This window comes from Diceros bicornis, chromosome 27, assembly GCF_020826845.1.
Source record: "Diceros bicornis minor isolate mBicDic1 chromosome 27, mDicBic1.mat.cur, whole genome shotgun sequence".
In the NCBI taxonomy this organism is placed as follows: Eukaryota; Metazoa; Chordata; class Mammalia; order Perissodactyla; family Rhinocerotidae; genus Diceros; species Diceros bicornis.
In genome coordinates, this window is record NC_080766.1 from 43,466,552 (window position 1) to 43,494,044 (window position 27,493).

The following is a 27,493-nucleotide window of genomic DNA, read 5'->3' on the forward strand; positions in this document are numbered from 1 at the left end:
CTATGTCCTCAAGTAATCTTTTCACAAAGGATGAGCAGAAGTTGAATTTTCTGAAAACCTTGATTTCTGTTTTCATTCTTTGTATCACTCAGGATCCTGAGAGAAAACAAATGGTATTGGAGCTGTGTAAAGCGAGGATTTAGTTAATAAAGGGGCTATTTACAAAGGTGTGGGCAGGGATTAGAGAAAGTGATAAGAAAGTAAAAGAACTTGAGTCAGAGTGTTCTTGCTGATAGTGTGGCTTATTTCAGCCAGATTTTCATGGGAAAGGAAAGGGTCCAGGGGAAAGTAGGAGGAGGATCATGGGACGAAATTTTACTTTTCTTGGTGCCAGGGTCCAAAGTCTGTGAAATGTGTAGAGTGACCACGTTTTGGATTGTGCTCAGGCATCAGATTCTAGAGAAAACCCGGTTGCGTTCCTGCTGTTGACCTGAAGGTTTCAGCCCGAGAGCGCGGGTGAAGTGGCCGCTGCTGGTGGGCGCTTCAGCGTTTCAGGATGTTCATAATGAAAGGAGCCGTCCGTAGTAGGAAGGCATTGTTCTTATCTTGGTTCAGTCAGTAGGCCTGTTAATTGGTGTATATGTTACAATTCAGAAAAATCAGTGTAGTGGGAGTGCGGGAGTTACGCCGGAAAGAAGAGCCGTAATTCCGGGTGCATTTTCCAAAGGAGACTGGGCTGAGTGCCTGGCCCTTCATGCGAAGTGGGCGCAAGTGTTCCACTTCTGTTAGAATTTTCCAGCAGCTCTGCCAGATGTAAGAGGGAGGACTTGGAGTTTCTATGCAATTAGAAGGAATTAAAAATTAAAAGCAATTAAAAAAATTTAAATGTTGCAAAGTCATTCCTAAGCCGTTGGCATTTTTTAGATAAAGGCCGTCTGGTATTTTTGAAAGATTGATTTGGATGGTAAAACTTGTAGGCAGGTCTCCCCAAACATTTATGGAATCAGGAAGTGCCTTGTGTGGACCAATTGAATACACACATGGAGCCAGCAAGTTCTAGTCTAACTTTTTAGTTTCATTTAATCTAAGAAAGATCCCTAAAATTAGTGTGACAGATGCCCCACCTCTCTAGTGGCAGAGCCAATACGCCCGCCTCCCTAGTGTTCCTGGGGGCCTTTGGGCATCCTCTTTCTGGCTCCCTCCTTGACATCCTCTGCAGACAGGCCTTGAAAGCTTTCCCAAGAGGGGTGTCGCTTCTAAGCATTTGTCACCTTGCTTGGTGGTGGAATGCTTGCCTAGGAGAAAGAGTAATTTTATCAGAAGATGAACCTCTGGAGTAACAGCAGCTGGTATCATTACCATACCAGCACGACAAACATCGCCAAGGTCGCTGGCAGAGAACAACAAGCGTTTGCTGACACTCACGGGCTTGCGGGCGTCCTGCCGATCTGGGCCAGGCTCAGAAACGGTTAGCTTAAACAGTGGCGTCTATGAAACATTTTCATCTTTATCTGCTATCAATGACTCTTTGAAGCAATTTTTAACTTCAAAGGTGTCTTTTTGCTTTTAATAACAGTTTATAATTATATAAGTAATAATTAGTCCATGACAAAATATTTAAATGAAAAACAGAAAAGTACCAAAAAAATTCCTACTATTCATTACCCAGAGATACCCCCGCAGCATTCTGGTTCAGGTCTTTCCTGGGCGTGTGTGTGTTTTATAATAACGTATATGTATGGTATATAAGGCATATGTACCTTTTTCAGCCAGCAGTGTGGCGGATGCGTCTTCATGTTAGTAAGTACTGTCCACAGCTTGATTTCTGGTGGCTGAAAGCAGCCCGTGAGGTGGGTTGCTCCTCGTGTCTCTGGTTTTTTCGTATTATCCATAACACACAGCACCTGTCCTTAAACGCTCACCTTCCCACTCCTCTCTTGATTTCCTCAGGATTCCTTAACTTCAAGGATTCCTTGAACTTCGGGCTGTAGGTCATGACTTTCAGAGTATTGGAGCCCAGTGTGCAGGTGGCCCCGGGGAAGAGGAGGGAGGGCCTGAGGGCACGCATTACACTTCATTTTTCTCAGCTCACAGCAAATGTGAATCCGCCCTTTTGTTTTAAAGCTTGGTCTTAAGAAAGTTGTTTATGAAATTTAACAACTCTTGAGGTGTCTTCAGAGTTACGATGGCATATACCAGGTGCCATTCAGCGCGACCTGGAAGCCTCTGGAACCTGTGGGCTCCTGAAGCTTCTGCTAATCCAGTTTGACCTGCAGGGCATGTGGGGGGTTGGCTTTTGGAGGGCAGAGACGTTGAGCCTCAGGCTGGTTGCTGGGTCCTCCGTAGAGAAGATTCTGTGTTTGGCAGCACTGTAGCTGTTACAAGGGGACATGGGCATTCGTGTCTCCACAGTGACCTCGGCCAGTTCTTTCCAGAAATAGAAGGGAATGCTGGGGCAAGGGGCGTCGTTTGGCACCACGTTTAGTGAAGGTGGAAGGACGTTTTTAGCAAGGTCAGCAGACAGCTTCACTTAAGGTCAAGCGTGAGGAGGGGACCGGATGGAAAGGTTGCTGTGGGTGATCGTGTTGTGTGACCGCTTTCTTGCCGTCCCGGGGTTGGGGCTCCGCGTGTGAAGGGGGCAGTGCTGACAGGCAGGCCGCAGGGAAGGGCGCTGGCGACACTGCCTGGAGGGGGCCCTGCAGGGTGTGGACCTTGACATTCGCTGGCCCCAGATGTGTCCGTCTTCCCGTCTCGCTCCTTCCTTCTGTGACCAGCTGCGGCCTCAGTGCCAAGCGTGAACGTAAGCTTGCAGCCCAGCGGCGCCCCGGCCCCGACACGTCACCCCCGTGGCAGAATGCGTGTCCCAGTCCGCTTCTGTGGCAGGACGCCCCAGGAGTGCTCTCAGAAATGCGAGGGCACGCCCCTCGCCCTGGCAGCCCGCCAACCCATGGCTGTTTTCATGCTCAGGAGGTGCGTGCCAGGTGGGCCCTGGGCCACTCCTGCCCTGTCCCCGCGTCCTGCTGCCTGAGTCCCGCTGCTTCACTCCCAGCTGGGGCCCTGGTTGCCTGAGACTCCGAGCAGAGAGGGAAGGACAGAGAAAAGGCCAGGTATGGGGCCAGACCCCTGCAGGTGCTGCGGGGTCCGTGCTGTCCCCTCTCACCACCCTGCAGGATCGCTGGGGTGGGGAAGGGGCAGAGTGCCCGCCAGCCTGTGCCATGGGTTTTCTCTGACTTTTAGGGAAGGAAGTTGTGGGCATAGGTCTGCTCTGAAGGAGCTGTCGTCCCTAAGCTGCTGACCTGTCCTCCCTCAGCTGGGTTACCTGGAAGGGTCGCAGAAAGAGGTTGGTTCCCCCAAAAAGAACGAAAAGCAAGGCTTATTCCTCAGAGACAGCTGTGTTCTTTCTAGAATTACCAGCACATCCCTGGTAATTCTCTTCCAAGAGCGCGAGGGCTCCTTCTCACCGAGGATGCGCCCATTTCACAGGAAGATGGCCGAGGCGTCACACCAGCGCCTAGGGCCGGGCCTCAGATGCCCGCGGTCCGTCCTGACGGCTGCGGAGCCACATTATGAGGGAGAGACTGGAGAACACACGGATTTGATGTAAACTGTGTGGGATTGGGGGAAAGCAGAAGAAAAGAGAAAGCCTGAGAAAGGGGCGAATTCATGTTGAAGGAAACGGAGTGAGGAGAAATGTAGGTATAGGACCTACGTGTCTGTAAATCGTGTCTTCTCTTCAAGACAGGAGGGGAGCCGGTAAGGACTCGCAGAGGTGGGACCGCCCGTAGATCTCATCAGACCCCACTGGCGTTTCCTATTTTTACTGGAAGAACTGATTTCAGGGTGAGAGAGGCTCTCATCATAGGGGTGCAGCAGAAGGGGAGCAGCGGTCGTTTCTGACCTCAGGCGCCCACTCCACCCCGCAGGTGAGCGTCTCCTTCTGTTGAAGCCAGACCCAGGCCCCTCCCAGGCCACTGAGGGGGTCACTAGTAGGCTTATAGGTTCTGTTGCCTGTCCTGGAAGCCCCGACCCCAGTGACAAAGTGGGGATGGAGCAGGAGGGGCAGGACGGGCCAGCCCCAGGTCGGGGAGTGTGGCGCGTGCCTGTGGTCCTGAATGCCCGTGTCCAGCCCCCCAACCACAGGCCTTTTCCATCGTCCAGTCTGGGGAAGTAACGACATGTGGGAAAGGGAGGAAGAGGGCTGGGTTTGGCTCCCTGGGTCGTGGGGTCTCGGGTCCCGGGGTCACGCCTCAGCTCTGCTGCCTACAGGCCGTGTGCCATCTCCAGGCTGGTTGCTCAGTGCACTGCACACCTTGTTAACACCACCCCCCAAAGAAGGTGGGTACCCTGGGGTTCACTGAGGACAGTCTTCCTTTCACTTTCTACTTAACATTATATTTATGGGTCTGATTAATGTTTTGGAAACTATACTTCATCTCAGATTTGTGTGTCTGAGACATTCTCAGTTTATATTCAGACAGGAAGTTCAAATAGGAGACACACTTCTGAGTGACAGATGACCCTCCTCCTATGACTGGGGATAAGTCTGACCTTTTCCAGACCATACCAGGTTCAGGGGGCTGTGGTTGGATCCATGAAGTGACATGTCAGGGGAGGAGGATGTGTGGGGAGCTCTGAACAGAGCTGAGGATGGGTATTTGAAACCCATTTAGTTTATTCCGTTTTGAATCCCTACCTTTTTTAAAATCTATTTTTTAAGTGACTCATGATGCCTCTTTAATAGCAAATGTGACAACGTTTTTTATCTTTGTAAATGGCCTTGTTCATCCTTTAAGGTTTGTGTTCTTGTTATAGAAACACTGTTAAATACCTACGCACTCTGTCGCTATGTTTGTCTGGGAGAAGCTCTCCCAGACCTCACCGCATCCCCGTAACGCCTGGTAGGGGAGGGATGGGCGGGGTAATGGAGGAAAAGCCTGCAGGAGGTGAGCCCCGCCAGCAGCTCTGGGGCTCACAGTCTCCCGGCCGCATGGCTCCCCCAGGTCTCAGCTGTTCTGGCGGAGCTCCTGCTACCAACGTCCGCAGCTGCCCCAGGGACCCAGGCTCAGTGCCATCTCCAGACAGGTGACCATCTGCCCCAGATTTGCTGGTAGTTGGTTGTCCTGTCACCTCAGATCTCTGATGGGGTCAAGAAAAGTCATGAACTGCAATTTGTCTGGCTTTATTCTTGTCCTAGAGTGGGCGTGACGAGCTCTCTGCATTCCCAAGGGGAAGCCAGAACTCTGATGTCACTTTTTAAATTGTGAAATATAATGTATGTGTAGAAAAGTGCATTAACAACCAACTTATTGAATAATTATAGAGCAAAAAATATAATTATGTATAGAGAGAGAGGAAATAATATAAATAATTATAGAGAAACACCCATCTGTTTCTCTGAGTGAAATGTCATTATTATAGTGGGCAGTTCATTGTCACAAGATTACATCCAAGTCAGCTTAGCTGTGACTTTTCGTGTGTGCGTGTGCCTGTGTGTGAGTGCATGTGTGTGTGCATATGTGTGCATGTGCATGGGTGTGTGTTTTGGGACTCGGTCCCACAATCGGCCCAGGTTGGAGAGCATCTTCTGCTGTGGCCCCGCGAGCCTCCTTGGTGTGAGGAGCACTGCTGTGTCCTGCAGGCCCAGATGCTTGTCACAGTCTATTGTGCAGTCATCAGGCCTAGGAGCTTTGCACACCCTCCCACCTCCCGCCACAAACATCGCCACTACTCAAGCTGGTGGAACCATCAGAACAACCTCAAAAAGACAAAAGATTCTGGAGCTCAGGGAATTGGGGTAGGTGGGGTGTGAGGGGCCCTGGAGGTCCTTCACAGTTGCCTCTTGTCTGGTGGCACCATGGCCCTCTCTGTCCCAAGGATTCTGCCCCATGCCCTCACTGTCCACAGGCTGGCGCTGGCCTCACACTCTCCTTGCCCAGCCACCCCCTCCCTGCCAGGGTCCACGTTTCTGCAGTGGAGACAGTCCCAGAGGCAGACACACTGGGGAAGTGACAGCTCTCTGCTATCCTGGTCCTTGTCTGTGGTTCTCATTCCCTTCTCAGATGGCACCTGGCTGGGGGCTTCTTGCCTCCTTCAGAAGTGGCCTGGCGCCCCAGGGACCCCCTGATCCACGTGGCTCCTCCAGTAGCCTGCGGTCAGGATGGGTGCTGGCTGTGCATGGCTCCTGCCCTCAACCCAGGCCACCCAGAGTTATTTGTTTGACCTTTACTACCTGGAATGATGCCCCCACATGTCTCCAGCGAGATCAGAAACATCGGCAGTTTCCTTTCTCCTGAGTCCAGTCACCTCCTTCTAGCCGCCTGGCCTGGCCTGTTGCGTGTTTGACAGGATGTTGCGATTCTCAGAGAGACTGTCAGGTACAGTGCTGCACGGCCTCTCCTGTCACCTTGTTCTTTCAGGAAACTTCTCACTGAGGCGGCTCGTAATGACATGTGAGTGGCACGAGATTAAGAAGTCATGCTGCTGTTTGTCACAAATGTATGTATAGTAAAGATGAGTCATCCTTTAGCAAACTTTGACCGAGCACCAATGTATTGTCTGCCAGACATCTGGGAGTAACAGTAACAGAAACGATGGTGGTGCCCCAGGAGGGATTTTGGCTGTAAGTCCCAGAAATGGTGGTTTAAATACCAGCGACTCTTGTCCTCTCTGCCTCTTGAAGGGGGCAGCCGCCGGCATGGTCGCAGCTGCTCACTGGTGCCGTGGAGGACCCATCTCTTCCACTTCTGCCCACCGTGGGGTCCTTGTCCTCAGGCTTGTCGCTTGATGCCCCTGAGTTGGCTGTTCCACCTCAGACGCCCCTCCCTCACTCCAAGAGGGCGGAAGGGCAAAGGGGCAGTGCTAGAGGGATTGTCTCACCTTAAGAAAGCAAACGCCTTCCTGGAAGCCCCTGCAGACTGCTCCCCGATGTCCCACTGCCTGGAACTGGGCTGCATGCCCATCTCTGGATCAGTTGCTGGAATTGGGGGTAAGGTTACCTTTGTGGCTGAGATCTGGGGCAGGGGCTCCACTCCCAGAATGGGCACTGCTGCAATAGCAGAGCTCTCGCATCAGGAACCAGGTGGTGGGAGGGAGCCCACAGTGACCCCATGCTCCAAAGGCAGAGTTCTGTTATCAAGGCCTGAGGGGTGGTTTGATATGTCATTTTGTTACCGGATACATACCCAGGTTCTTTACCCGCCACGCAAGAGGGGCCAAATAAAGCTAGAACACCAGGCTTATGGCAAGGAAAGAATTTTTACCTTGGGTGACGTCAGCCGGGAGACAAGAGCTCTCCAATTTGTCCTGTCTCCCCGAAAGATGGGAGGCAATGGGTTTAAAGGTTATGAGGAATGTAACTGCTTGTAGGGAGGGGGAGCCTGTGGCCTTCCTGGTCAGCACTTTCCCACCAGCCTGCGTTTGGCCTTGTGAGGCTGCCGGCAGGGAGGAGGAGGGTGAGATAAGGGAATCACAGGTGGGTGTCCTTCAGCCATCTGTGTCTCTGCGGTGGATGGTGGATTCTGGTGCCAGGAAGCCAAGGAGTTGAGGTCTGAGAAGCTTTAGCTTCTTGATATCAGTTTCCCTGTGACAAACCTCAAGAACTGGTAATTAGCCAAAACATCAGTGTGAGCCTAGCTTGAGGCCACCCAGGCTTTTAATAATTTGTAACACAACCAATATCTACATGTGAATGTAACTTAGAGAAACAGGGAAAAAGGATGAGTGCTTTTGGTTTTAACCTCATATATGCTTGGTTTAATATAGAGGAACTGATATCAGGGCCAGCATCGATTTGACTATACCAGTTGATGGAGAAATTATGTAACACTAAAGGATTCCCATGAGCCCAGTAATGGTTTTAAGTTAATTCTGTATTCTATTTAGTGTAACAGTATCTAAATACAATAGAAATACAAACTCGACTAAACACAAATACAATGGAGAGTGGTTACCTGTGTGTGGTGTGCTGTTTGCTTAGCCTGTAGCAATGCTCAGTGCACATGGATTCCAAGTCCCCACCCAGGGTCTGCAGGTCACACTTGTTCCAGGTGCCCAGGGCCTCCAGACGGCCCTCATGGTCGGCACACTGGTGACTCTGGTCTGTCTCACGGGTCTGCGAGTCTGTTCACAGGCCAGGACCACGCTCATTTAATTAGCAAGGCTTTGCAGTATGTCATGAAGTCTTTTAGGGCTATTCCTTCATTCTTTTCACGGCCTTTCTTTCCTGTTTGCTTTTCCATGTGAACTGTAGAAGCTGCATGTCTAGTTCTGGGGGTGAGATATTTTAATTAGGATTCAATTACATTTATAAATTAACTTATAAAGAAGGGTTGGTGTATCATTTATGTATTCATATCTAACCAACCACCTCAAAATGTAGCAATTTAAAGCAACCATTTTATTGCCATTTAGCCAATTTAAAAGCCATTTTATTGGCTTACAGTCCCGTGGGTCAGCTGTTTGGGCTGGACTCAGCAGAGTGGTTCTGCTGGTCTCCCCTGGGGTCATTCCTGTGGCTGCAGTCGGCCTGCCTGGCGCTGTGGGTCCGTTTCTGCTCCATGTGGCCCATCTTTGGGTGGGCTAGCCCGAGCTTCCTCACTTGGTGGCCCAGAGGGTGTGGGAGAAGCTGCAAGGCCTCTGAAGGCACAGGCTCGGAGCGTATGACATCACTCCCATGCATTCTAGTTCTGGGGTGAGCCCTGAAGCCAGCCCCGGTTCCAGGGGCCGGGGGGCCTGACTCTGCATCTTGATGGGAGGGCTGGCAGCTGCTGCTTGGGCGTGAGCACGGGGAGGGCGATTGTTGCTGCCTATGTTTTCCATTTGTTTAGTTCTGCTTTTATATCTTTCAGGATGTTCTCAGGCTTCCTTGTATAGACTTTGTTTATTTCCTGTGAAGTTTGTGACTAGGTGTTTTGTCTTTTTATTGCAAATGTGCCCGGGGTCTTCTCCTCCACCACGCCTTCCATTTTACATGTGCACGTGGAGCGTGCCCACTGGGCCGCGCTCCCCTGGCTGCCTGGACGCTCGATGGGGCTGTGTCTTCCTTCTGGTCACTAAGCGCTTGGACTGTGAGCTTGCACACCATTTGCTTTAGAGGAATCCCTAGTCCTGGGCTTCCAATTCTCCCCCTTTCTGCCTGCTAGAGAAGGACAGTGAAGCAACGTAGAAGCTATGCATTGAAGATAGGGGAGCTCCCAGCATTCTGGGCCCCAGGTGACCATGGGGGGCAGAGCTCCCAGGAGCCTGGGAGCTGGGATCACATGCTGGGAGCTCCCCCATCTTCAGTGCATGGCTTCCTAGGTTGCTCCATTGTCCCAAATGACCACCTGGGGCCAGTGACCTGGAGCTGGTAAGTCAGAAAGAAAGAAACTTCTCTATTGTCTTAGTCTCTTCTATTACTTCAGTTAGGGACTAGTTATTGAACATTAGTAGAATGTTGATTTCTGTACATTGTGTTAATTTTATTCCTTTCAACATGACTGTGATCTCTTATGGTTTATAGTAGCATTTTGGTGACAGTGGGTTCTCTTGGGTCTATAGGATACAAACTTACCATCTGCGAATAGTGATGATTTCACTTCTCCTGCTCGATCTCTAGACCTCTTGGTGATTCCAAATGCTGATGAGGTTGGAAGGGCAACAGATGATTATTAGCCAAAAAAAAAAAGTAATGTTTTTTCAGCCTTATTGAAAGATAAGGTAGTCCCTATAAGTGAATTTACCCAAGAACTGAAGTTGGCCCCTTTAAACCACAAAAACAGGATCATGTTTGTCTAATCTAAAATTTTAGTTGGACTTGTGGAAATACCTTCCTGCTTCCCAGCCTTCTTAAATAACCCAGGGAGTGTGATCCAGCCCTTTCTCTCTGCACTGTGTGGGGTCAGGGGGACAATTGCTGCATTATGTTCTCACCTGTGATGTCATCGAAGGGCCGCAGGGTCTGCCAACCTGCTCTCCAGCACTGGGACCCTCTGAGGTGGTGCCGTCTCAGGTCACAGGCTTGCCACTGCCCCGTGTGCCACGGTCAGCAGGATGTCTGCCTCCAGCGTCCGCCTTTCCCTCTGTTCTCGTCTGGCGCTTCAGATTGGCTGTGGGCCAGGGGACCGCCCAGTCACGCTGGTCCCAGCTGTGCTTAAAGCAGGAGTAGGGAGGGGCCGCTGGGAGCTGAGGAGCCCTGCTGTGAGTAAAGGGTGTGCCCTTCACTAGTAATACCTAGGCTGACAGCTCAGCAGGCATCGGGGGTTATTCCTGGTTCTGGGCTATGTTCTAAACAGTAAACGTTGCCACCTAAATTATTTTAAGATACTTTAAAAATATTTGATATGGTGTTATCTCCCTACTGTCCTTCGTCTCCACCAGTCAGTCCTGTTCAGACTTTCTCCTCCAGAGTTTCCTGACTTGGAAACAACAGAACTATTCATACACAAACCAAAAACCTAGGGCTCAGCCCCAGTATCCTGCCCTGTAGTCAACCAGCATGCCCTTTCCGTTCTGCCGCGTCATAGCAGACCAGGTCTGCTCTGCACACTGCACATATAGGCACTCAAATATAGGATGATGGATAGGTGGATGGGTGGATGGGTGGGTAGGTAGGTGGGTGGATGGATGAATGGATGGATGGATAGATGGGTGGGTGGGTGGGTGGATGGATGGGTAGATTGGTAAATGGATGGAAGGAGGAAAGGGTAGATGGGTGGATGGATGGGTCAGTGGATGGGCAGGGGCCAAGTCTAAGCAGGACGTGGGAAGGGTCCTGTGTCGATGGGTGGGTGTATGGGACAGAGGGAGAGAAAGAAGGAAAGAGGGAAAGTAACAGCCATTTCTTGGTTCTCTTTCATTATGGACTTTGAATTTGGATCGTTGAAATCCACATACACCTGAACAGTTCCTTTTATCCTGTACTTCAGACATCCCATCTAGAACATCAGAAATGATGCACTTTTGGCATATTTAATGTCTTCTCCCTTCCCAGCCGCCATCTGCTCAAGGTTAGAGCTGCTCTCAGAAAGACCGCTCAGAGAGAGCAAGGGGAGGCTGCAGGGCTCTGAGCACAGTCACAAGGGGTGATTGGTCCCAGAGTGGTCATCAACGGCTGCACCTTCTCCCTGGATTTCGGGAACCAGGGCAGCGGGTCACCTGAAGTGGTGCCCCACAGTGCTGGGTGGCTCCTGCTCCAGCGCCGTGGATGGCACTTGCTGTTGTTTTAGGATGATGGTGCAGTTTCAGATGCCGTGCTGCTCCCCTGCCTGTGGGGTTTAGACACTGTTGGCAGAGGCGTGAAAGGCACACAGATGGATGGACAGACATTGAGCCCATGTGTAGATGAAATAGCAGCCCTCCACACGCAAAGAAAGCCATTCCCTTCTCTGCATAGAGTGAAGAAATGGAGGCACCTTGCCGCCACTGTGGATAGTGTGGAGGATGGTGGACTCTCAACTTCAATTTCTCTTTCTGTGGAAAGGCTTTGTTGGAAATATGGCGGTTTCGGGAAAGGTGGGGGGGTGCCTGGGAAGATCCGAAGGTCAGACCATCTGACTAGCTAGTTCTTGAGGAGGAGGGACAAAGGGACCACTGCTGGAGAGAGAGGGTTCTAGGGGCGTCTGGTGATGGACCCTGAGGCAGGTGCAGGGGACTGAGGGGGTCTGCCCTTGAGCACAGTGGGGCCGGGCCAGGTTCGCTGGCAGGCCCTGGGCCGCCTGGACAGCAGGGCCAAGTTTAAGCAGGACATGGGAAGGGTCCTGTGTACTTCCAGAATTACAGGATCTGGGAATGAAGAGGCCTGGATGTTTGTAAGAGAGGTGTGTTCACTTGTTAGGGCGGCCGTGACAAAGCACCACAGGCTGGGGGCTTAAACAACAGACATCTCTTGTCTCACAGTCTGGAGGCTGGAAGCCCGAGAGCCAGGTGTCCACAGGGCAGGTTCCCTCTGAGGGCTGTGAAGGAGAATCTGCTTGTAGACGCCATCTTCTCCCTGTGTCCTCATGCCGTCGCCCCTCTGTGTGTCTGTGTCCTGATCTCCTCTTCTTAAAAGGATACCTGCCAGTCATACGGGATTAGGGCCCACCCTAATGACCTCATTTAACTTGATTACCTTTGTAAAGACCATATTTCCAGATACAGCCACATTCTGAGGTACTGGGGGTTAGGACCCCAACATATCTTTTTGAGGGGATACAATTCACCCTTAATAAGAGGCACCAGAGTCGAGTCTGAGAGTGGCCAGGGCAGTGCCCAGCTGGCGGGGCCAGGCCCCTCGTGAGATGGTGGGGAGCTGGTCCACAGGCTCCTGGTTCCCCGCTCTGCCCTTCACCACGCGGCCCTGAGCCTCGAGCAGCTTGGCGACAGGAACCACAGGCTCGGAATTAGCAGCAAAAGCACCTGGAGGGACAGTGTCAGAACCACCAAGGGTCCCCTTCTCGGAAGGTGAGAGCTGGGGGGGAGGGTTGGTTTGGGTCCCCAGCCCTTCCCGCCCCACAGAACTCTGGCCGGCTGCCCCCAAGGGCCTGGGGTTGTGTCCTGGAGGACATGTTTAGAGCCAAGTGTCGTGTTGCTGCTCGGTGCGGGTACCTGCTGTGGAGCCGTGTTCTGCACAGCCTTGCTGAGCCCCTGGCCCACCCCCCCTCTCCGACTGGCCAGCAGTCCATTCTGTCCCTTTTGTGCCGAGGAGGCTACGCCACCCGTGTCTCCCCTCAGGTGCTAAGTGCGGCTCGTCCTCTGCCCTGAGGAGGTGGGGTCTTGGCGGCTTGTACAGGGGCCACAAACCCAGGAGGCAGCCGCCTCACCCTCAGAACCAGGCTGTGCAGGTGCCAGGCTTCTGGAACAATCCATCTTTATCTAATGGAGGGACTGAGAAACAGGCTCAGGCTTCCTTGCTCCCCAGCAACAGCGTCTGAGTGTGAATGAAAGGCGCCACATGAACGGGATGGGGTGATTTGTGCGTCTGACGTGTGAAGACAGGGTTCACATGGGGGTTCCCTTGAGAAAAGGCCCAGCACCCAGCTCTTCGCCTTTTCCCATCACCCTGAATAAATACGGCAACCTGGGTGAGCACCCCGGGGCCTCAGAGGATGCCAACTGCCCCTCTCACCTGGGAGAAGAGCCATGTCAGGGTGACTTTGGGGCCTGGCAGGTGGAGGCTGGCCCATCCTGCGGTGTGCAGTGGGCGGCTGTGAGAAACTCGCGTCGAGAGCAGCTGCAGCTCCCTGGGGTTCTGTGGATGGACTAGGCCAGACTCGGGGACAGACCAGGCGCTGGCCGCTTCCCAACCCTGAGGACGGTGGTTAAAGTAGATTCCTGGATGAAGGCCCACGTCCACACAGACGCATGCGCACGTTCAGTGCGTGCCTGTGAGTTGTGTGTTAGCTGTACCTCAAGGAAGTTGGTTTTGAAATCGGATTCTTGTACTTCATGCCCTACGATGGAATCAGCAGGTCCAGCGTGGAACTTGGGAATGTGTTTTTAAAAGCATCACAGCTAATGTCCCAGTCTGCAGGCTGGCTCCTGGGGACCCTGGTTATTCTGGCCCTGGTGGCAAAGCATGCACCCCCACCCAGGACCGTAGAGGTGGGAGTAGAGCCGGTCTCCAGCAGCACTGGGGTGCAGAGAGCCGGCCGGGTGCCGGGTGATGTGTGGCCATGCCAGGTCTGGTCAAAGCCAGTGTCTCTAGTGCCAGAAGAGGTGCCGCCTTGGGCTGGGCCTGAGACTCTGCCTTACAGAGGGGAGCCCACCGTAGAGGGCCCCATGGAGGGAGCAAGGGCTCAGGTCTCACTGTCTGGATCAGAATCCGGCTCTCCTGCTGCTCACTGTGTGACCCTGAACAAGCCCCTTAACCTTTCTGTGCTTCCTCTGCTCACCTGTCGAATGGGGCAATGTGAGTGTCCACTCACAGGGTGTGTGCGAGTTCAGGGTATGGTATGTGGGAAGTGTCTGCACCGGACCCCAGCACCTAAGAAGCGTCTTTGCTACCCCGTTGCCTTTTCTTTCCTTTCCTCTCAGAGCAGTGTGTTAGTTACGCTACTCGCCTGAGTAATGAATTAGATTTTTGTTGCTCTGTAACAAATGGCCCAGCACAGAGTGGCACAAGACAGCACCACACATTCCTCACCCTCAGTTTCTCGGGGTCAGTACTTCAGACACAACCGGCTGGGTGGGTCGGGGTCACTCACAGGGCTGTGGGCCTCTGCGGGCTTGGCTGAGCCCAGAGGATCCGCTTCCACTGCGGCCCCTTCCCCTGGCGCGAGGTCCCAGCTTCATCCACACGCGGGACCCGCTGCTCGAGTGTTGTCCTGACGCGACGGCCGGCTTCCCAGAGCCAACCAGGCGGGGACCAAGAGCTGGGCGGAAGCCGCCCCTGGTCTAGCTCAGCCTCGGAAATCCTGTTGTATCATTTCTGGCACGGTCCATTCGTTAGGAGCGGATCCCTGTGTCCAGCCCACGTTCAGCAAGGGAGTCAGGCTCCGCCTTCTGAAGGGAGGAGCGGAGCGTTCGCAGACACGTTTTCAAACCACTGTGGGCAGCCGTCCCTGTGCCCCCAGGTGTGCTCAGCACATGACGTGAAGCAGGGCCACCCTGGATTGTAGGGGGAGCCTTCATCACTCTCCAGGGCCTGCTCCACTCCCCACCACCAAAGAGAGCCCACGGGGCACCTTCCCAGAGGACCGGGTCTGCAGCGTCCACAACGGGCAGCACAGGGGGTGGGGGCGTCACGGGCCAGGCCTGAATTTGAATCACAGCTTCCGGCTGGTCTCTGTCCACATGGGATTATAGGGTGGCTCACAGAACAAGCACAATCAGGAAATGTGAGCTTCTGGCTTCACCTTTGAAACCAAGAAATGCGAGTTGAAAAGGGGGAAAAAACTGGATAAGTTCTTAAGGGAGTCACCACTTTTGTGTTAGAACCAAAACAAAAGCCTTTCAGCTTAAAAAAGTGCACAACAGCTTGGCAATTAAAAGGCATTGGTTGAGGTATTATGGATCTGTCTTTATAAAGATTTCATGTGCAGTTTTGATCTTTTAAATAAGATGCTAAAAAAATAAAATAAAAATTACCTGTAATGCTTTTCCCTCAAGATAATCACTACTAATACTTGGATTCATTCCTTCTAGTCTTTTCTTTCTTCCTTTCCTGTATGCATGGGTATGTCTGTGGCAGTGTGTGTGTGTGTCTGGTATGTGCGTGCTGTGAGTGTGCGTGATGCGTGTATGAATGACGTGTGTGTCACTTCACCCATCTACCCTGTATGTTACTTTCAGAAGGGAGAGGTCCCCAAGTGCCTGGTGGGCAAGCTGCTTGCTCTCGGGCACTCCTGATCTGGGGCTCTGTGTGAGGACCGCCTGCAGCCCCCGGCCCTGGATCCCGGCCCATCTCCTGACGCTGTCCCGTCCCTTCCAGGACGGCTGTTCTCAGTGAAGGACCTTGCACTCGCTACTGAGTAGCGACCATGGGCCTGCTCGCCTACCTGAAGACGCAGTTCATCGTGCACCTCCTCATCGGGTTCGTCTTCGTGGTGAGCGGGCTGGTCATCAACTCCGTCCAGCTATGCACACTAGTCCTCTGGCCCCTGAACAAGCAGCTGTACCGCCGGCTCAACTGTCGCCTCGCCTACTCGCTCTGGAGCCGTGAGTATTGCCCGCTGCGCACGCTGGGAGGTGGGGTCCTGGGAGCAGGTAAGGAAAGCAGACCCTTCTGCTAGGTGATCCCAAACCAGTCCCACATGGGGGCTCCTGGGGGGGGGGTGAATGCTTATGACGGTGTGACAGGAAGATAATGGGCCTGGCTTCGTCCCCCAGACCGGGGACTGAGGGCTGCTCAGAAGCGCTAAAGGTTTATTCCCAGCCAGCAGACATGTGGAAAGACGCTCAACCCCAAACTCTCGTTAGGTAGAACCTTGTGACTTTCCAACATTTGACCATTTAGACCCATAGAGATGGCAATATCGTATGGTTTAACATAGTACTTCGGATGTTTGAAAACAAATAGAAATAAAGAGAATAATAAACTCGGTACGCCATCACCCAGCTCCAACAGCTCCCAGGACATGACCAGGCTTGTTTCCCCTTGCCACCAGCTACCCCGACACCAGAGTATTATGAACGAACCTCAGGTGGCCCGTCATTTCACTTGTGAATATTTCAGTATCTGAAAGAAAAGGACTCTCTTTCCCCCTCTTAATTAAACATATGTGTGTAGATGTATCTGCTTTCTCTGTGTACTTGTGTATGTGTGTGTATTTGTACATATAAAATCAGTCTTCAGCTGTCAGGTGGACAGAGACTTGATGGCGAGACCCACGGTTGACACGGGGGGCTCTGAGCCACCGTGGGTTAGAGGGTGCAATTAGGTACATCTTTAAAAAACAGTTTGCCAGTAGCTCTCAACAGTTTAAACGGTTATGATTTTTGACCCAATTATGCCACAAAATAAGAATGTAACCTAGAGAGATATCTGCAAAAGTGCATATATGTACAGATATTCTCATTTTATCATTTTTTTTTATTAGCACAGAACTGGTGGCACCCTAAATGCCGTTAGTGGAGACTAATTGTGGTATATCCATGGAATCCTATGCAGCCATAAGGAAAACAAGGGCAGTCTCTCCTCACTGACAGAGAACCATCTTCAAAATATATTTTTAAGTGAAAAAGGAAGGTATACAACAAAGTATGTAGTATGCTACCATTTGTTTGTTTATTTTTAAAGACAACATGCGTGTGATGTGTATACACTCATATGTGCTGTGCATGCACAGAAAAATCCTGAAAGGATGAACAAGAACACGGTGACTGTCCAGGGAGTGGAGGAAGGCGGGGACTTTTGCTTTTTATTTCATGCTGTTGTGCTGCTTAGGTTTTTAAGCATAAGAACATATTTCTTTATAATAAAGAGAAAATAATACACATTTTATGTCCCACGGTCTCCGTTACCCCTCCCAGTTCAGGGGCAGATGAGAGAAGGCGGCTGAGGAGGCTGCCGGTGTCGGCTGAGCCGTCTGCACAGGATTCCCACAGCCTCTGAACAGAACAGCAGCCTAGTCTTTACTTTCAGCTTGCCTTAAACGTGTAATAGCTTCAGTTCCCAGGAGTTTTTTCCTAAATAAAAGTCCACTTTTTTGCGGGAAGGGAGAATTAGAAATCCTATCATATAAAACATACCAAGGAGTTATTCATGAGTATTACTGGGTAAGGTGAATACATACCAAAAGGGTACATACCAATTAATAAAATCTAAATTATAGACCATTTATCAGCAGTATTCTGAGGTTAAAACACTACAAAACAGCTAAATCCTGGGTAAAACTGGCTTTAAATGCATTGCTGGGTTCATAGTACATAAAGGAAATCTCTCAGCCCTGTCCCCCATCCCTTTAGTAGAAAGGAGGTGGCGCTGAAATGGAATATTGACACTGCCTCTCAAGAGCCCCAGCCTGGGCAGCTGTAGGAAGGGGACTGGCTCTAAACCAGGATGCCCGAGGGATGGCGAGGGGGAGCAGATTGAAGTGCCCCTTGGACTCAGCAGAGGCAAACACGAATATATCCTGGGTACAGGCCCAAAGAAGCACACAGATTAAGATAGTCAAATATGAGCTAACAATGAAAAACAGCAAACATACAACAGCAGATTTTGATGAAAGACTACCCAAAGTGACCACATTTGAAAAAGAACCAGATAGAACTTCTATAAATGAAAATCATCATTGTAGAATATTTTTTAAAGTAAAAACTTAATGAATGAATTTTACATCAGGTTAGACACAGCTGATGAGAGGCCGCATAAACCAGACATAAACATGAAGCGGGCGTCCAGAGTGCGGTGGAGTGACAGATGAAAACATGAAATAGGAGTTAGAAGTCAGGAAAGGATGAGAAGGTCTGTGTTTATATGAAGTAGGTCTTGGCCTCCTGTCCCAGAAGGAGCGAGGAAGGAGAAGCAACATTGGAAAAGATGAGGTGAGAATTTTCCTGAACTGATGAAAAACAGGATTTTGTAGCTCTGGGATGCTAATGTGTCCCAAGCAGGGTAAATAAACAGAAATCCACACTTAGACCCATCACAGCAAAATCACATGCCACAGAGACAAAGAGGAGATCTTAAAACACCCAGACGGGAGAGCTGGTGCCTATGAAGATGACAGACAGCAGACTGGGCACAACAACAAGGAACACCTCCACCCTGAGAGGAGGCGACCGTTAGCCCAGAACTCCACATCCAGCAAGGCGACCTTGCCAACGAGAACTAGATGGCCTTAGGTGATCGTCGCCTGCCGTTCTGTTAGAGGGTGTGCTTCAGTAAGCACAGGGGCTCTCACAAATGTGGAGTCTGAGTTACAGAAAGAACGGTAGCCAGAGAAGCTGGTAAATCGGTCATTCTAAACAACCATATGAAATAATGATAATGCCTGATTTGTGAGGCTGAAGACGGGGCCACTAACAGCCAGGGTGGCCTGTCTGTCAGGCACAGGGATGATGAGAGTCAGGATTCCACCGTTCCTGGATTTGTCAGGAAGAGCGTGGAGAGCTTACCTTTAGACTGCGTTAACTAAGTTTAGGGTAGAAAAACAGAGACAGCAAACATAACTTCCTAACTAGTAGAAAAAGATGGATTAAAAAAGCAAAGACAAGTTGATTTTTTTTAAAAAAGGCAAGAAAGTAGACAAAACCATAAGAATAAGAACACGAGTTAGAAGTTAAGAAGATTAACGTAAAATCCCCTAATATTTGGAAGGAACACAGACACCCACGGAAAGCCCCAGTCTCCCCCAGTCCACTGAACCTGCAGGCCCATGGGATTCCCCCCAAGTGACCTGTTGAGTTTGGGGATGTTCTCCCCCTAAGTTTATTTCTTAAATATATGAGTTGGAGTCCTTCTTGAATTAGAGCTGAGTGAAGCCTTTCCTGGAGTCCGTGGACATATGGTGAGAGCGAGGATCACATTAGAGTTTTAATAACCACTAATAATGAGCTACTGTTTTATTTTCAACTCTACACATGTTCCTATTCTCATTCTGTGACGCCTGGGCCTCCTCACTGCTCCCTGAGCCCATTTCTAGTGCGACTCTGTTGTCCTGCCAATGGAGTCGTTGTGCTGTGGCTAAGGGCTCAGGCCCTGGCTCCCTGCTGACCTCGGCCAAGATTTTAACTCTCTCATCTGTAAAACAGAGATAAGATCGCCTGCCTCTCAGCTGAACTGTCAACATGAAATGAATGCACAGAGTGTGTATACAACAATGTGTAATAAATGATAACTATTATTAGGCAAATTTTGAATTTTTTTTTAATCAGTGGATGAAATATACAGAGAATGGCTTGCTCATTGTTTGTGAGGGCAAGCATATATTTGAATGAAGGAAACCACTAAAAGAGATTGGTGCTGAGCCCAGGAGCCAACCAGCAAAACTCCTAATTCCGAATATCCCCCAGCCTGACGGTGAGCGGATTCTCGGACTCAGCCCTGGCAGCTGGATCTACGGAGAGACTGACACGTCTTGCAATTGGCTGAGAAGGCCCTGCCTCGTGTGCTGACAGCTGATGGAAAAGGGCTGCCTTGGAATTCCACCTTCCCCCAGCGAGCCTCTGATAGAACCATTCTGCAGGACAGGACAAGCCGGGCTTGTTCTCGTTAGAACATCTGTAGGGGGTTTACCTGCGTCTGTCTGCCTGCGTTTTGCATCCTGGCTGCTCACCTGTGCTTCCACCAGCACTCGTGACAACCTGAAGACGCCTCAAAGGCAGCAGTAACCGCGTGCGTCTCTGTGTTCTGACACTGTGCGCCCGTGTCTCCGAGCGCCTCGGGATAGATGCAGGTCTCAGGTAGGAGTCCTCTGTCCGCCTGTGCGGAGCGTCCTCGGGGTTGTCTCCAGTGTCTTGTCCAGCTGTTAGTAATCAGCACGAAGAACCCCTTGCAGAGGGCACACGTTTATGCGCCAGGAGGTGGCTGTTTGGAGCCCGTGTCACGGTTTCCAGCATGTGACCTGCAGGTTATTCCTGGGAGGCAGTCGTGGACGCGAGGGGCGTGTAGACGGGGATGTGAGCGCCTGCAGGACCGAGGCAGGTATCGTCAAGCCAAAGTGAAGAAATGCTTTTGAAAAGAATCTCTCTTAGCAGATTCAGTGTCCTGTGGGGGTCTTAGACTTGCGCCGTTCCTCCTTTCTTCTGGGGCTTCCAGGTGTGTCTGCATCTGCTTAACACAGGAGGGCCCCAAGAGCCTGCATTCACTGAGCATTCACTGTGTGGCGGGCATGTTCCTGAGCACGTGTGAGCTCTCCCAACCCTCCCTGCAGCCCTGCCCTGGGGGCCTGTGACTCCCCTTCTCACACGTCGAGGCTGCACAGCTGACGAGGGGCAGTTCCAGGGTCAGGCTCTCGTCCAGTGGGCTGCACTCACTGCCCTTGTGTTTTTAAAAGCAGTAGGTTGAGCTATGTTGATTCCTCTCAAACTAATGATAAAGCATTGCAAAACTTCCCCATCGAAGAGATGTCTGCACCCTTGTGTTCATAACAGCATTATTCACAATAGCCAAAATGTGGAAACAACTTAAATGTCCATCGAAGGATGAATGGATAGGCAAAAAGTGGTATATACTTAGAATGGAATATTATTCAGCCTTAAAAAGGAAGGAAATCCTGCTGTATGCAACAAGATGGATGAACCTGGAGGACATTATACTGAGTGAAATAAGCCAGTCACAGAAGGACCAATACTGCATGATTCCCCTCACATGAGGAATCTGACGTCAGACCCATGGACGCAGAGAAGAGAAGGGTGGTTGGCAGGCTGGGGGAGGGGGAAACGGGGAGTGGCTGTTCAGTGGTTGTAAAGTTTCACTCAGACAATGTAGGTCTCGAGCTCCACTTACACCCTCGTGCCTACAGTTAACAGGACTGTACTGCACACTTGGAGATCTGGGAAGAGGGTGGGTAAGTCTCAGGTTAAGTGTTCTTACTACAACGGTGAAAAACACCTTCCCCACTCCCTAGGAAGTGGCTGTGGAAGCAACAGGCTCCTCCTTCCCAGTTCACACGTGGGAGTTTGGCCAGGCCCTGCCGGAGGGCCGCCTCCATCAGTTAAATAAGAGTCGGGTGGACAGGGGGAGTAGGACAGAGCCGGCGCCAGGCTGCATCGGTGCTGTCTCAGCTCCGGCTCCGGGAGGGAGGTGGAAAGCCCCCACCGTGAACTGTGCTTTCAGAGGCACAAGTCAGCCTTACCTTGGGCCTGCTCTTCTCTTCTTTTTTTTTTTTTTTTTTTGTGAGGAAGACCAGCCCTGAGCTAACATCTGCCGGCAATCCTCCTCTCTTTTGCTGAGGAGGACTGGCCCTGGGCTAACATCATGCCCATCTTCCTTTCCTTTATATGGGACGCCGCCACAGCATGGCTTGATGAGCGGTGCGTAGGCCTGCGCACGGGATCCGGCCTTCGAACCCTGGGCTGCCACAGCAGAGCGCGTGCACTTAACCACTGCGCCACCGAGCCGGCCCCCTGCTCTTCTTTTCTTAAACAGCTTTGCTGAGATAAAGCTCACCCATTTAAAGTGTACAGTCCAGTGGTTTTGGTATATTCATAGAGTTCTGCAACCATATCCACAATCTAATTTTAGAACATTTTCACCCCAAAAAAGAAACTCCGTCCCCATTAGGTAGTCACTCCCCATTCCCCGCTCCCCCAGCCCCTGGCAGTCACTCATCACCTTCCTGTCCCTGTGGACTTGCCTGTTGCAGACGTTTCATATCAGTGGAATCATGCCGCGTGTGGTCCTTTGTGTCTGCCTCCTTTCGCCGAGCATGATGTTTTCAAGGTTCCATGTGGTAGCGTGTGTCAGAACTGCATTCCCGTTACAGCTGAATAATGTTGCGCTGTTTGGCTACACACTGTTGACCCAGCCCTCTGTCAGCTCGTGGACATTGGGGTTGTTTCTACTTTTTGGCTCTTGTGAAGAATGCTGCCGTGAACCTTTGCATACCAGCTTTTGCGTGGGCATGTTTTCACTTCTCTGGCATATACCTGGGAGAGGAGTTGCTGGGTCCTCTGGTAACTCCGTGTCTGGAACACTCCCCAAGCAGCTGCACTGTTCTGCGTTCCCACCCGCAGCGCCTCCTGTCCTTGCCCGCACTCGCCGTGTCCGGCTGTTCGATGGTAGCCATCCTGGTGAGCGAGAGTGGTACCCCACTGTGGTTTGGGTTTGCGTTTTCCGGATGACTAACGATGTGGGGCATCTCCTCGTGTGCTTGTTGTACGTGAGCTCTGGAGACCTGTGTTCAGGTCCGTTTGTCTTTCCATTCCTCGTGACTTTGCTCAGCGCACCTGAGCTGGATGGAAGCAGCCATGGCTGACAGGTTCATTGCAGGTGCTGAGTTTGCCTCTGACAAGTGGCCTTGTCTGTTGACCTGGCCTGCGTCCCCTGAGGGCCCTCTCTGGTCCCTTACCCTCTGGTAAGCTGGTCCTTGGATCTGACCCCTCATGGGCTCCTCCTCTGATTGCCCCTGGGGAGAAACAACTGTGGCTCCTGAGTGTTCAGGTGTCTGAGAGACGGACCCTCCGTCCAGCTCCCGTCGTGCACAGAGAAGGAAGTTGAGACCCAGAGGCCACATGATGGGCAGCGTTTTGGGGGTGGAGCTCGTTCGTCCCCCACTTCTGCCTGGGCTGGTGGAAGGCTGCTCAGGAAGGGAAACCAGCCTCGGTCCTCTGGTTCTCGGGTGTCAGCCTCACGTGCCGTATCTTTAGTCCTCCCAGTGGCCCTGTGAGGAAGCCGCCATTACCCCCTTTTCATAAATGGGGAAACTGAGGCGCAGGCAGTCAGGCTTGGAGCCGCTCTCTAAGCCCTGGCCTGCCCCATCAGCGTTCCCTGGCCCCATCCCCAAGGGCTGGTCCCCTCAGAAGATGGATGGGTTGGCGTCCAGGACAAAAAGACCAGGGCTGTCCTGTGGCGACCCTGAGCCTGACAGCCATGCTTCCTGGCCTGTGAGGTCACCCTGCTCAGACGCCTGACCGTGGTGGGTGTGAGGCCACCGTGGTGGCTCCAGCACAGCCAGGGCTGCCGACCACGGGGGTCCTGGGGCTGGCTGTGTGCACGTACCACCCCTCCTCCCGTCCCGTGGATGAAATGTGTGCCAGTCCATCAAACCGGAGCACACGTGAGATCCTAGTGGACGTAGTGATGAAGGAGTCCATCCAAAATGGTGGTTCTCCTCCTCTATCTCCTCTGCTCCTTTCACCGTGTTCTGAAAGTTTCATTTGTCTTCTGCCTTGACTTTTGCTTAGAGAAGGTAACTATAATTTTGGAAAACTTATTTTGTTAAACATAAACCATCAAAACTCATTTCTGGCAGAAAATCCCACTCTGGCTGAAAGTACTATAGAAGTCCCTACCCAGGTTCTCCCTCGGCATCAGAGACCCCGGGGCCTGGCCTGGCCTCCTGTGGGGAGGGGTCCCGGTTGTAGCGGGGCGGCCTGCACCTTGCCAGCATCCCTCCGTGTGTGTCTGCAGAGCTGGTCATGCTCCTGGAGTGGTGGTCCTGTACAGAGTGCACTCTGTTCACCGACCAGGCCACGGTGGACCGCTTCGGGAAGGAGCACGTGGTCATCATCCTCAATCACAACTTCGAGATCGACTTCCTCTGTGGGTGGACCATGTGTGAGCGGTTTGGCGTGCTGGGGGTGAGCAACGTGGGGGTCCTGGGAGGGTGGGGGGGGTGAGCAATGTGGGGGTCCCGGGAGGGTGTGGGGGTAGTGACGTTGGGGTCCTGGGAGGGTGGGGGGGTGAGCAACGTGGGGGTCCTGGGAGGGAGTGGGGGTGGTGAGCAACGTGGGGGTCCCAGGAGGGTGTGGGGGTGAGTGACGTTGGGGTCCTGGGAGGGTGGGGGGTGGTGAGCAACGTGGGGGTCCCAGGAGGGTATGGGGGTGACGTTGGGGTCCCGGGAGAGTGGGGGGGGTGAGCAACATGGGGGTCCCGGGAGGGTGTGGGGGTAGTGACATTGGGGTCCTGGGAGGGTGGGGGGGTGAGCAACGTGGGGGTCCCAGGAGGGTGTGGGGGTAGTGATGTTAGGGTCCTGGGAGGGCGAAGGGGTGAGCAACGTGGGGGTCCCAGGAGGGTGTGGGGGTGAGTGATGTTGGGGTCCTGGGAGGGTGTGGCAGTGAGCGATGTGGGGTCCCAGGGAGGTGCTAGCATGGCTCCCTAGGGTCTGGAGTCTCCACAGCTCTGGTCCTTCCCTCCGTTTCTAGCCCCTGGTCCCTCTGAGCTAGGGGTGGAGCACACGGCTGACCGAGGGGGCCCTGGGACTTACTCATGAGACTAGCTGTTACTACATCTCCTCCCATAAACCCTCACTTATCACCCCTGTGAGTCCCCCCAGGGCTCCCTCCGTTAGCTAAGCTGCCTCAGGAGAAAGGTAAATGACCCCACTGAGACACTGAGGTGTCCCTTGCTGGGAAAGCCCCTGTAGATGGCAGCCCCAAGCTATCCTAAGGAAGGCGTGGGCCTGGCGGCCAGAGCAGCCTTGGAGTCCAGGCCGGCCACACCCTGGGCCCCTCCATGGCCTCACCCGCCGTCCCCCAGGTCTGTGCCTCGGCTTCCTCAACTGCAGGACGGCACCCCCACACTCTCGAGGTCGAGCTGATCCCAGTGGCGCCACACCCAAGTGTCAGGGTCTCCCCGGGGACAGTGAGGTCACTGAGCACCACGCCAGTCCCCAGGGGGCACCTGCAGGATCTCATGGCCCTGAGGTGCCCTCATTGCTCCCCCCACAGAGTTCCAAAGTCCTTGCTAAGAGGGAGCTGCTGTACGTGCCCCTCATCGGCTGGACGTGGTACTTTCTGGAGATCGTGTTCTGCAAACGGAAATGGGAAGAGGACCGGGACACCGTCATCGAGGGGCTGAAGCGCCTGTCTGACTACCCTGAGTCCATGTGGGTGAGTGCCAGGCGCAGTGCCGCCTGCAGAGACGGCCGCTGTGGCTGGGACTGAAGCCACCCATTTTGGGAGAAGACCACTTGGTTTATTTTAGTTGTCATGAATGCATAAATAATAATTAAATGACTAGTTGTAAAGCCGAAAGAAGCAGGGAGGCTGTTTCATAGCAGGGCCAGGGCCCCCCTCTGGGTGTGCAGGCTTGGGGACGTCTCTTGGGCCACGTGCTCCCACCGGCCGCACTTGGGACCCAGACCCCTGCTGAGGGCCCTCCCTGCACCCCCTGCTGCCCAGCCCTGCGCAGAGGAGCATGTGGCTCGGCTGAGCTGGGAGTCCCTGAGGAGTGTTAGTGTGGGGGTCTGCCTGGTGCCCAGCCCAGCTCCCAGGCTGGGGAGCCCCCTCTAAGGGAGGGTCTTCGCTAGAGCCAGGTTTCAAAACAAACCCCAGTGACGCTACAGTGCTGTGGGAACATTTATACCTCAGCACATAGCAGATTTACCCTGCACTCCAGAACACACACCCTTCCATGACAGGATGGGGCTCCGCTGGTTTTTCCGAGCCCCTCAGTTGGAGTTTGACGGGGCAGCCATCTGAATTGTCAATATCAGTCAGTTTGCATATCGTTTCCCTTTCTGATCCTCCTTCCTGGTCTCTGATGGCAGCTCTGTGAGGACTGGCTCTCGTGAAGCATTTCTAGCTCGCATGTTGAGGCGAATGGATAATAGTTTATAAATTCCCCTCACTAATCAGACGGCTCTGCCCAGGAACTCCTTCCTGTTCCACTGCTTTCTGGAAAGTGGTCTTTTTGCATCCTCTGAGAAGAAGTGGAATGCCGTGAGCTGTTCTGTGAGGGACCTGGTGTGGCTGGAGTGCAGATCGCAGTCCTAAAATAAAATAACGTTTCAAATTGTGCCACGTGCTGGCCTGTCACTGGAGTGGTCCTGTCACTTCTATAAACTCAGCGGCAAACGTGTAGCTGCCAGTCGAGGCCGCATGTGGGTGGGAAACGTCTGAGCCCGTCAGGGCCTGCGTCCCCGACCTGACGCCGCCTGGAGTAACCTTGTCCTGTGCTCACGCCCTAGTTTCTCCTGTACTGCGAGGGCACACGCTTCACGGAGAAGAAGCACCGCGTCAGCATGGAGGTGGCCGCCTCCAAGGGCCTGCCCGCCCTCAAGTACCACCTGCTGCCCCGGACCAAGGGCTTCACCACCGCAGTCAAGTGCCTCCGCGGGACAGGTGAGCATGGCCACTGCCGAGCCGGGGACCGCCGCTGTTCCCTGGGCCCTTCGAGAAATGAAAACAGAGATTTGTCCAAAACTACATGAGTGAATTACACATAAAATACAGGACACAGTAGTGTAAAAGGGAGAATCAAGTAAGTGGGTTAACATGTTGTGAGATTCTGGTATCATTTTTGAGGTGATAAAATGCTGCTTAATGGAAAATAACTAAAATAATAATAAAGTATGTAGCTGAAAACCTTGTAAGGGAGAAAAATTAATATATCTAATTAATCAAAAAGGCAAAATAAAAGAAAGAGACAAAGACCAGACCAGACAGAGGGAAACAGGCCAGGCGGTGGATGTCCCGGATGGTCAGGGCACGCAGTGGGTGGGTCAGCTGAATGCCCGGCTGGAGGAGGAGGACCGGCAAAGGAAGACGGAATCCGTATAAAAAGCCTTCATGGGTTCTGCTCGGGGATGCAGGAGCGGGCTCGTCCTCGAAAGTATGTCACCTCTGCCCCCTCCCCTGCAGTCGCCGCTGTCTACGATGTGACGCTGAACTTCCGAGGGAACAAGAACCCGTCTTTGCTGGGGATCCTCTACGGGAAGAAGTACGAGGCGGACATGTGTGTGAGGTGAGATCCGAGAGCTGCCCACGGGGGCCGTGGGGGGCCATGTGGTCCGAGGGGGACCGTGGGGACACGTTGGGCCTGACCTGACTGCCCTTTACCCGAGCCTTCCCAGCTCTGGGACAGAGTCTTGGGGGGCTGGCTCGCCGTCACCCCTTGACACATGGGCCCGTCCCACGTCCCGGGCTGCCCCTACGTGGAGGTGGTGCAGACTTGGGGACAGACATGAGAACTCCTAACTGTCACACAAAGTGAGTGAGTGGGTCCGGGGGTGAAGGCAGAATGTTCCGGATGCTCCAAGGGAGGAGTGACCCTCTCCCACTGGCGGGAGCACAGAGGCTTTTTGAAAGAGGTGTCTGAGCTAAAGCTTGCACAGTGACCATTGTTTCCATGGGCAGGAGAAGGATAAGCTGTCCCAGCCCGAGGGGGACGCCCATGTGGTCCCTTTTTTGTGGTGTACAGCCGGGTAGACCCGCAGCTCATGCAGACCGCCCAGGAGAGAAGGTGAGGTCAGGGCCATGGGCTGACCTCAGTCCCGCTCGGCTCCAGCTCCTGGCAGCCATGGGACTGAGCCCAGCAGGGTCTGCCCAGCCAGCCTCAACCCCGTTTGTCCAGAGACAGTCCTGCCAGAAGGACAGAGGAGCTGGTCAGGGCACAGCTGCTCAGCCAGCTTACAGACCCCCCAGAATCCCCAAGAAGTGGAGCTCAGTCTGAGGTAGGGCCCTGTGGAGCCCTTCCTTACAACATCCTGAGATTATCAGAAACGATTCCTGTTAATTTGTGCACTGAGCATTTATTGAGTGCCTACTG

General features: G+C 52.7%; 1 protein-coding gene and 1 long non-coding RNA gene across 3 annotated transcripts in view; one reads left to right on the forward strand and one right to left on the reverse strand.

Annotated features, from left to right (window-relative positions):
• AGPAT3 (1-acylglycerol-3-phosphate O-acyltransferase 3) overlaps positions 1-27,493 on the forward strand; it is a 99,303-nt gene that overhangs the window by 58,922 nt on the left and 12,888 nt on the right. For both annotated transcript variants that reach the window (XM_058523206.1, XM_058523207.1), the window contains 5 exons: positions 15,329-15,555; positions 23,414-23,583; positions 24,673-24,834; positions 25,914-26,067; positions 26,587-26,689. In XM_058523206.1, the coding sequence (XP_058379189.1) occupies positions 15,378-15,555; positions 23,414-23,583; positions 24,673-24,834; positions 25,914-26,067; positions 26,587-26,689 (767 nt within the window). In that variant the 5' untranslated portion in view covers positions 15,329-15,377. The remainder of the gene's footprint in view (positions 1-15,328; positions 15,556-23,413; positions 23,584-24,672; positions 24,835-25,913; positions 26,068-26,586; positions 26,690-27,493) is intronic.
• On the reverse strand, positions 7,523-9,971 carry LOC131392922 (uncharacterized). The gene is made up of 3 exons (XR_009215809.1): positions 9,850-9,971; positions 9,491-9,556; positions 7,523-8,205 (listed from the first exon to the last, which is right to left on the reverse strand). It is a non-coding gene; the product is annotated as an uncharacterized LOC131392922 (long non-coding RNA).